Genomic DNA, 10,566 nt, shown 5'->3' with positions numbered 1-10,566 from the left:
TTGAAGTTTGAAAATAATAATAAAAAAGAAATAAAACTTTTCAAAAAAGAGACACTTAAAAAGAAACGGAAGGAATAAATATATAGGGGTATTATACGTAAAAGAGACAATTATTACTTGAAAAGTAATAAAATTGACTAGTAAAGGTGGGAGTATAGATTTATTTTTAAATCTAAGTCTGACATTTTGAATGTTTGAATAATTTATTAGCCTATATAAAAAACTATCTATTTTAGACATATACAAATAGACAATTTAAATAATATTTAAATAAATTAACAAACTAAAAAATCAACGAAACTAACATAAATTTTATGAGCCTACTTTTTTTTTAAGAGAACTTATGAAAATAACTTATTGTTCATAAGATTTCATAAATTCTTCAAAATAATCAAATTTCTTTTATATATTTTAATTCAGAATACAAAACATAACATAACATGTTCATAATTAAATAAACCGATTTGATAAGTTTAAAATGTTTTTTTATGCCATAACACCTAGATTTTTTTTAACTAAATAGACTTATTAAAAAATATATGATTTTTCTATTTAAAAAAATTTTTGACTTGACTTGAGTCTATGTACCTTACTTAGTTGCACAATTTAAATTTTGATATATTTTGATATTAAATAAAAAATATTAAATATAAATTTTGAATTTATTTGTTCTGATTCAACGACTGAAAATATGTGTCGTGATTGAAATTATGTCTAATCAATGAATGAGGCACGACATATTTATGATTGTAAGAAAATCGAGCATTTAACTTGACATCTTCAATTAAATCTGACCTCTCCCCATACTTTTATATTGCCAAAAGTGCCTCTGATTAAAATTTAAATGAAATTTACGTTTAAAATTTCCGGTAGAAAAAAATGAAATTTCTGGTATACTCCAAATAATTCTGGAAATTTGAAATTTACTAGGTGATACCGGAAATTTCAACCAAAATGAAATGTTCAATTGTTTTATTTATTTTAAATTTTAAACGCTCAGGATTTTGCCAACAGTTTTGGATGGCTGCCATTGCATCGATAGTTTTGTGTGATCCAGAGTAAATGAAAAGTTGTATAAATAGGGGGTAACCTTTTATTTGATAAAAACATCTCAAAAAATGTCTCTAACTCAATTTTTAATTAAGACAAAAGTGTACTTCAACGAAGTTTTACCTCCCATAGAGTTTCGGCTTCCAGATGACACCATTTCCCTCGTCGGCCTGATGTCCAAGTTGAATGAATTGTTGTCCGATACTGAAAACAAAAAGGTAAGAAAGATCGAGTTTCGTGAAAATTGGATTGATATTTATGGGATGGTGAAATACAATCTTGTTGAGTTGAAGACGGATGATGATGTGAAGGATATGTGGAATTCATTGCGTCGTAGGATAACAAAGGGACCGATCGAGTTAGATGCTAAAATTTCAAGGTCTATCTACAAGACATTTCGTCGTAGGATAACAAAGACAGCCTCATAACTCTCAGTCACCACAAGCTTGTCGTACGTTTTCTGAAGCCAAGACATACGAAGATGTGTGGCCCTATTGACGCCAAACTCTTCCTGCATAACCGCATCAGACACTCTCAAATCTTGTGCAACAATCTGACATGCAAATGACATGCTAAGTACGAGAGTCATCCAGAATCTGCCGCCGATGGGAAGATGGAACAATGAGGAGACATCATCTAAAGTTATAGTCATCTCCCCAAACGGAAGATGAAATGAAGATGTCTCCTTGTGTCATCTCTAAACAAAAACACTAAGTAGTGGGGCGTCAAGCACGGTGAAGGAACAATGGGTAAAATCAAGCAGCCGGAAGTCTTGTTAATTTAGCTTTCATGGCACAATAATAAACAAATTAAAGTTAAACATAAAAGACATATACCTCTCACTGTCATACTCATAACGCCACATGGTCAGCATACTCGGTAAGCACTGACCGGTCGATGGGTCCTCCAGGGAATCCCCCATCAGTGTGCATGTGCACAGAGGGCTCAACCGAAGGAGTTGTAACCTCCGTGTCAGCAGTAACGAATGAGACCGATCAACAACATCAGCATCTGGCTGGACCATCCGAACAACCTCCTCTAAACAAGCCTCATCTACAATAACAATCAGATATGCAACCTCCTCAACCACTCCATCAGCAACAGCAACATCTAGCACCACCTCATCTCTAGGCTGCTCTACTGACAGTATCGGTCAGCATTGAGTGTTACGAGGTGCCCGGAACTGACCATACTCAGCCAAACGCTTCCGGTGTGAACCGATTCGGGCCATTCATCTAACCTGTGTCTGGAAAGACTCAGCCTTAGCACCCCTGACAGTCCTAGCTTGGTCTACCGCTCGATCAACAACTTTCCCTGCAATAGCGTCGTCTTTGCCTCTGTATTCCCCTGCAAAAGAAGGAAAAAAAATTTAAAATAAAATATTAACAACTATCGAAAATTTCATAATATTCAGTATAAAACAAAATTTTGGTACATACCGGAATTTTCAAAATGATATAAATTCCCATGGTATATATATATCGGAAATTTCAAAATTTTCGGTATAAAACCAGATTTTTATAACTACCGAAAATTACGAAATTTCCGGTATATTCAATGAGATTTTGTACCGGAAATATTAAAATTTACGATAAATATTTCATGAAAATACTGAAATTTTTGAAAAAATCGGTATAATTACTCACTGTTTTTGAAAATTTCGATACCTATTCCAAATTTTCAATATCACCCCAGCAATATCAAATTCACGTGTCTGGATTACAAATTTCGAAATTTTTAAAAATGATTTTACAAAGGAGTGACATCTTTTCATGCATGATGGGGATGCCAAGTCTAAGTGGAAAGCGTCAAGTTAAATGGTCATAATGGAATAGCGAGTCTAATAAATTTTCTAAATCTAACTCATCTAAATTAAAAAATATATATATATTAGCTAGAGTTTAAATAAATTACATACGAAGTACCATATTCAAGAGTAGTATAAATGGTATATGTATATGATATTGCCACGAGGCACATGACTAACAGATGAATTATTACTTTTAATACAACGAATGAATTGATATATTGATTGGTGATATTGAGTATTGACATTGATAGTTAAATTGAAGTCCACGCCTTTTGTCTGAAATTGAAATAAAACATGACAAAATGCAAGCCACTACACGACTTAATTATATGCAGCTTCAACAAGTGGCCACATGGGATGCGTTGGATGGAAGGAATAATTTTTCCATTATTCTTCTGATTGAGCTCTCAGCTTCCAAATATACTCTTTTTGCTGTTTTTCAGATTTCTCTAGCATAGACGATGAAAAATGGATAGCAAAAAAGACTTATAATGTTACTTACCCAAATCATAAACACAAGTTCAATAAATTTACTGCTTTAAATGGTTGTGTTGTTTTACTCTTATCAAGTACTTATCTTAAGGCCACAAGGTTTGGACATTCCTCAATTAAATCTGGAACCCAAAGTTTTTACAGCTTGAGCAAACTTATGAGCTGCAGCATTATAGTCACCTCTAACAAATTTGACTGAAGAATTAACTAAGTGACAAAATCAATTAGATTCTTCACTTTCATTCAAGAGCAGAAAAACAAATAGCGATCTTGTAAAACTTCTCTATTAGCAATAGATTGGTATAAGAGAACAACTACACCAATACTACAAATGAATAAAAACTACATTGAATAACATTTAACTTTGAGATTTTTTTCCTGTAACCATCTGGAATATCCGGAGGCCCCGACTGAATGCTTCATTGAAGAGAACTCTGGTCTGCATTGCTTGAAAGCCAGGCAACCAAGATAGTATTGCAACAGGAGCCATAACAATGATTCCAAATAATATATCATATAGACGAGCCAGGGCAACAACTCCATGCCAAACTATGGTGTGCTGAAAAAATGGCCTAAATACTTGAGCAATCAATAACATTCCCCAGCCCGTGGGAATGAATGCCACCAAGCTAGTAAAAATGTCGATGAATTTGAACTCGGTGAATTCCAACAAAGCAACTATCAAGAGTATGGCAAGAACTACAACAATTGACTGGACCAGCCTATAATAGATATGATGTTTTGCATCAAATTCATTCCTGGCATAAGCTACCACCACACAAACCCCAAACACAACAAATACATAAATCCATGATAGCAAGTAAACAGCAATACTGGTACTTCCTGCAGCTATGCCTAGCTGATAGACAATACCATACTGGAAGACGAAGAAACGAAGGTCTAAAACAATCTCCATAAGCTTTCCCCAAAGCCCAGTTACCTTTAGATGATCTTGCTCTTCATACCACCACTTTTCCCAGCTATCTTCAGCTTTAGCAAACACACTTCCACGGTACCAAATCCAGTTCATAAAGTCGTCAAAATCACAGACAGTTTTTAACCAGTCAAAACCAGAAGGATTGAACACAAAAGGTGCCATAATCCATGACGCAACCAAGAACCAACTAGAGATGGTCATGGCTAGATAAACAAATGTGTTAGTTGCTACAACACTCTGTGATGCATAAATTAGTAATATTAACCCCAACTCAATTGCTTTCACAAAATGGCTACGAGCATAGAGTCTATAGTTTTCTGCAAAACTCTTGTGCTCTACAACAAAACCACGGCCTGTGGCTCGATATTTTGCACCGCCGTGCAGGATAGTCCTGCCAAAGAAATGGCTACGTGTACCCATGGAGAATGTGTAGAAAACTGATGAAAGTTGGAGCTGCATTGTCAAAAACTCCCAGACAGCTTGAAGGAACCCATGTTCAAGGGAATTCTCCACAATCATTGGAAGGGCAGTGAAAAGTCCAATTTGGACTAAGAACTGTTGATTCAATATCATAGCAAGTGCTTTATTACTATTGCTGTTGCTCTCCATAGCAGCTTCAACACCACTAAGAGCAAGCAATAACCGACCCCACAGAAATGCATAAACAGTAAGAACCACCATCATTGTATTAAAAAAGAATCCCACTGTTGTATAGAAAAATGACAGCATCCTGAAAAAATCCAGTCTATGACCCAATCTATATATATCTCTGCTTAGTACTTGCTCCCCATTTCCACTAGCAACCTTCGCTTCAAACATTGATATTTGATTCAACCCAACATCCCTTCCTTTTCCAACCTGAATGTATTCATGATGTGTGATATTACCTCGACGAAGAGTACAGTTAAAACCTGCAAAAATGTCCTCGCTTATATTGATCACTCTGGAAGCTTTGCTGATACCACCTCTAGTTATGAACCAAAACCTGTCAAACACATCAGGATGGCCATAATGCATTCGGATTTTCAAAGGGTTTGCCAAAACCCTCTGTCCTAAGGTGACAAAACTTGATTCCTGAGCTGACATGAACCAAGCAAGAGAGGAAACAAAACCTGTAAAAATATGTTCCCTCACTCCCAAAATAGTTGGTTTTCGAATGCCATAGTAATGCCTGAATTCTTCCAAGAGATTTCGCATTTTAAGTGCCTCTTCGAAGTAGTTATCTTGGTTCATATCAATAGTTTGAATTGCTTCCCCACGGGTAAAGATGATGGCATGATTTTGATTTTCTGGCTTTCCTTCTCCTAGTTTTAAGGGACCTGGCAATTTTACACGGTAAATTTCCACCTCCCTCTCCAATTGTTGGTCGTACTTAACAAGAACAGAATAATACTCCTTCTCATCCCTCCCTGTGTGAACCTCGTCAACATAGGCAACTCGGAGGGCTTCATTGTTTTTCATTAGATACAAGATTTCATCGGCACGGGGATCCTTTCTTTCCTTCTGAGTTCCATATATCTGGCAAGCAATCACGTATGTGAATTTCATTAAAGCAGTTCCATAGTCATGGCCTCTAAACAAACTTGCTGAACTGCTTGCTCTAGAAGAAGATGGTGACTTTTGCGAGATGATACCGTCTGAACTATCTTGATTCAATGAAACAAGTTCACGTGAACCTTCTCTGATCTCTACTTCTGATGCAGAATCTAAAAATGCCAGGAGCTTGAGGGCCTTATAATAGTACATCATTCCTCTAACAGTCCGCGATAGTGTCTGGCCTCTATAGGATGCCCAGGACCTTAATTCTCTTAGTTTATCTGTCCATATATCTTTGTCTTTCATCATTCCCTCTCGCCGCATTCTCTCCATAAAATTCTTCCATTCATCTTCATGTATAGTCTGCAAATAATATAGTGTTGAGATCCCATCTTCATTCCCAGTTCTGAGTTGTTCTTTACTGTAAACTACTTCCTCACTATAATAAGGGGTTAGAACACTGAAAGCCATCATTTTCTCAACTTGAGGAGCATGGGGCATGTTCATAAAAAGTGAGTTACTGAAGAAAGAAAGTCGCCGTCTAGCTTCTAGATTTATTGGAATATTTTGCATTGAATCCCTGGAGGTAAGAATAGTATGCAAGCGCCGAATCCTGCGATAAAAGTTCTCGTTCATGGTGTCAGGAAACTGAATGGCATTCTCAAAAAGTAGAACTGTAGAAGAAACTGGGTTTTGGGGAGCCAAACCATCCTCCTTTAGCCTTTCGTTATTCCTTTTCTCCTTGAAAAAATCTCGGATAGAAATCTCATAAAGGGCCTGAAGGGTGTTCACCAATTGGTTAGGATCCTTTTTTCCTCTGTTTAACAATTCAACAAGTTTTATCAACTTGCTGTGGAGCTGGGGGAGTGCAGTAGTTTTGAACACTTTAGTGAACTTCCCAATCTCAAGTGAATGATCAATTTCTTGAAACAGAACGATAACAATAGAATGCTCTTCACTATCAGGTCTAATAATCTCTAGAAGCAAGTATCTGATACAGTCATATGCTTCAACCACAGCACATCGCCTGAACTCATGCTTACATATCTTTCCCCAAAGCCTCCTATCGGGAGAATCAACAAGGTCTTTGGCCTGATTTAATGCCAGTAACAATTCATTACAGAGAAGAAAACACGGCCAATGTATAACCCTGACATTCCAGTAATTGTTTGGCAGCTCCAGCAACTCAACCTCTTTGTCAGAAACGATATCCTCCTCTCTGAACGACAAAATTATTTCGTTCCATAACAAAGCAAATTTTTTGGCCTCAGCTTGGTTAGACTCGAGCTTCTTAAAAGGTTTTCCAAGCCCATACCTGAGCTTCATCCTACGAACTGCATCCTTAACCTTGCTACTCAATGTTCGCCTTCCATCCAATAACTGCTCCTCTGGCGTTAAATTAAAAAGAACAGCAGTGGCGAAAAACTGAAACCTCAACTTCAGCTGTTGCATACTTCGGATCTCACCCAAATGTGCAAACAAACCCACTGTTGCCCCCACCAAAGACGAATATATTGAATACCATATCTGAATATCCATTAGATAAATCAAAACAACAGGAATCCACAGTATCCCAAGAGCAAAAACGTTACCTTTTTTAAAAAACTCATGCCAATGATAATCCACATCCGTAAGGTCCAACACTGCCTTTGATGGAGCAATCATGGGATGAATCTGTAAAAAGTAACTGAAACTAAATTTTGAGGCCAACACCACAGCCCAAAACAAAGTGTACTTAATGTTATCTACAAGACCCTGACTCAATCCACGACCAACATAAGTTCTCCCCTGAAACCACCACGATAACATGTAAAAAATCCTCCAATTCCTATTCTCCATAAAATTTCTAACCCAAGGAAGTATAAAAAGTGCCAAACCAAGAAGCTCTGGAATAACAAAAACAAAAGCAACGTCAAGAAAAGTCATCAACCTCTTATTTGCTTCAACAGACCAATTTTTATCATGGTTTCTCTGCGACCATACCTTAGCATAAAAGTAAGCAAAAACAACTATCCATCCAGAAGCAACAATGATTTTCAACACCATCCTCACTCCAAGCATCTTTGTCTCCCTTGAAACCAACCTCCATTGCATAACTATATCAAGCAAAGATTGAAAAAACCTTAAAGCACTCCAAGTGAACAAAACAGTTAAAAGCAGAACCTGCACATCACGATCCTCCAACACCACATGCCAAGGATAACCCCTATCTCTCCAACCAACAATAATTGCAGCTTGAAGAAACAAAATCAGCATCACCCAAAGCCTATCAAAACTCCGAAACAAGTTCCAAAACGACCTGCGTTCCACAAAACCAGTCTTCCCGACGCGCTTTCCAACGAAAAAACTGCTTCCAGCATCTATAGGCCATTGGAGCTTACTAAAACACCTCTTAGTCCAAAAATACTCGTTAATATCATCGTAATTTCTCCATTTAGCATGCGGTTCTGTTCCATTGCCACTATTAATCTCAGCTTCAAATCTCACGGTTTCATAAATAGGTTTCACGACACTGTCTAGAAAACCGTTTTGCGGATCATAGGATGGCGTGTAGTCGCAGTCATTTTGTTGATTCTGAAAGATTATGCTGAGGTCCAATGCCATGTTATGGAAAATGTAGCAAATACATTCCGGGATGAAGCGGAGATTTGCAGACTCTCCCCAGATTAGAAGATAGAGAGAAACATAGAGGAGTTCACGGCGGTGATCAGAGTTAGTGGCGGAGAGATTGGGAAGCCAGACACATGGCTTAACGGCGAGATATGAGCACCAGTTGGAGTAGTTACGGAGGAGTTTTTCACGGAAGGAACGGAGGACGGTGGAGTCGAGTGAATCGATGTTGTCTGGGGGAGCATTGAGACGCATCTGAGCGTTGGCAAGATGGAGGATGAGGTGTTCGCGTTGGTTGCGAACGTTGTCGTTTTGGAAGCCGAAGAAGAGAGCGAGCCAATCGAGGAGGTCCATGTGAGGTTGCCATCGAGGAGGAAGGCGGAGGTCGCCGACGGTGCGGAGAGCGGAGAGTGCAGCGCGGACTTCGGGGAAGCGGAGGGAAGGGTGGTCGGTGATGAGGTCGTTGTGGAGTGGGATGATGTTGTAGGGTTCGACGTCGTCGTCGGGGTGAGTGGTTGGCATATCATTGGGATTGGGAGCAGAGTGTGCCGAAACAGAATTTTTGTTGTGGGTAGTTGGTTAGTTAGTTAGGAAGAATGAGAAGTGGTCTTGTGTTGGAGATGAGTGTAACGGTCACCGCGCGAAATGATAGACAAAGGTAGAAGAAAAGGCGCGATAGTTAACACGTTGCATTCTTTTTCTTCTAATCTTACCTTGTATTTTATGAATTTTTGTTTTTTTTTCAACCAAATTTTCTAAATAATTAAATTTTGAAATATCCATGTTTGAGAAACAAAAATTCAATGGATAACACATATCAATTTAATTGGCTATTACATTAAACAAATAAGAGGTGACTTTATTTGTCAAGTCAATTTAATTGACGCTTAGGTACAACCAATAGGATGAGGTATCAATTTATCTGACTATTATGTATTAGATATTTTTTTTTAATTCAATTAATTAATAAAAAAATTGAATAAAAATTAAAAATATTTAATTTAAATTGATTATATATGAGAATATTTTTTACACTAACGATGACAACTCGCTTGATCATACATGTCATTGATTCCACATCCCCTATGTACCCTTTCTCGTACTTGTCTTTGTTGGTTCACCTCGGGTGTTTGATACGAGATCCCTGGAACATCATAATCATCAGATTCCCTAATAAGTTCCTGTAGTTCTACGCAGTCTTGTGTCTGCATTGATGCACTGTTGTAACTGAGTTCGTTGCTCATGTCGTTGTAGTTGGGTTGTGTCGTTCGGCTTGATATGGTTATTGGTGAGCGGTATGGTCGATTCAATGACGACATTGGTGTGAATGCTTCGTAGGAGAAATAAAGAAATGGTTGTTGTAGTGTTTGGTAGCCACATGTTTGTTAGATGTTTTAGTGTTGTGATGTTAAGATGTTTTTGCTATGGTAGGAAGTGTTAGTGTCATATGTTTCTTGTGTATTTTGGCTATGGTAGGAAGTGTTGGTGTCATATGTTTCTTGGGTATTTTGGTTATGGAAGAATGATGTGTTGGCGACATATGTTTGTTGGGTGTTTTGATAATAAGCATGTTAGTGGTGGTATGGGGTATGCTCATGGTTTTGTGGTTGGGTGTGTGGCATGTATTGGTTGTGGATTTGGGTGTTTATGGATTGACAATTTTGTTAGGTATGGTGTTGTGTGTGAGTTGTTTGGTAATTTTGTTAGAGGTTAGATGTTGAAGCTTGTTATGTGTAAGTGGTTTTGCGTGGGTCGTATAAATACTTATATTCAGAGAAAAACTCAATTGTAACCAATGTGTACCAATACATATAATTATTAGTTGATTTAGATTCGGTTTGCATGACAACGTTGATTAAGACATGTTGATGACAATGCCTCAATTGACAACATTTAGCTTTAACGGAGTATTTTCAATTGTCAAATGTCCATTGTTCATTAACTTTATATTTCTGCAATTGTCTGAGGCACCTCGAGGATATGGGATTTGTTGATGCATGTCGAACTGTAGTTTCACATGATCGCTATGGTGCATCTCCATAGTGGTAAGCCTGATGATCAATGTTGTTGTAGTCCAAACAACTGCATCTTCTTCGTTGATTTCGTGATGATGTTCCAAACCTATATATGA

General features: G+C 37.6%; 1 protein-coding gene and 1 non-coding gene across 2 annotated transcripts; both read right to left on the bottom strand.

Moving 5' to 3' along the window:
* Positions 1–3,666: 3,666 nt before the first annotated feature.
* On the bottom strand, positions 3,667–9,023 carry LOC127086886 (callose synthase 12-like). Its single transcript, XM_051027706.1, has one exon. The coding sequence runs from the start codon at positions 8,955–8,957 to the stop codon at positions 3,711–3,713; it is 5,247 nt and encodes a 1,748-aa protein (XP_050883663.1). The 5' UTR covers positions 8,958–9,023; the 3' UTR covers positions 3,667–3,710.
* On the bottom strand, positions 5,969–6,049 carry LOC127089946 (small nucleolar RNA J33). Its single transcript, XR_007791493.1, has one exon. It is a non-coding gene; the product is annotated as a small nucleolar RNA J33 (small nucleolar RNA).
* Positions 9,024–10,566: the final 1,543 nt, after the last annotated feature.

Source organism: Lathyrus oleraceus, chromosome 5, assembly GCF_024323335.1.
Source record: "Lathyrus oleraceus cultivar Zhongwan6 chromosome 5, CAAS_Psat_ZW6_1.0, whole genome shotgun sequence".
Lineage (NCBI taxonomy): Eukaryota > Viridiplantae > Streptophyta > Magnoliopsida > Fabales > Fabaceae > Lathyrus > Lathyrus oleraceus.
This window is presented reverse-complemented; position numbering and strand designations above follow the sequence as displayed.

Bases quoted from the DNA above. Each gene is read 5' to 3' on its own strand.
- LOC127086886 (XM_051027706.1), bottom strand. From the start codon at position 8,957: ATGCCAACCACTCACCCCGACGACGACGTCGAACCCTACAACATCATC.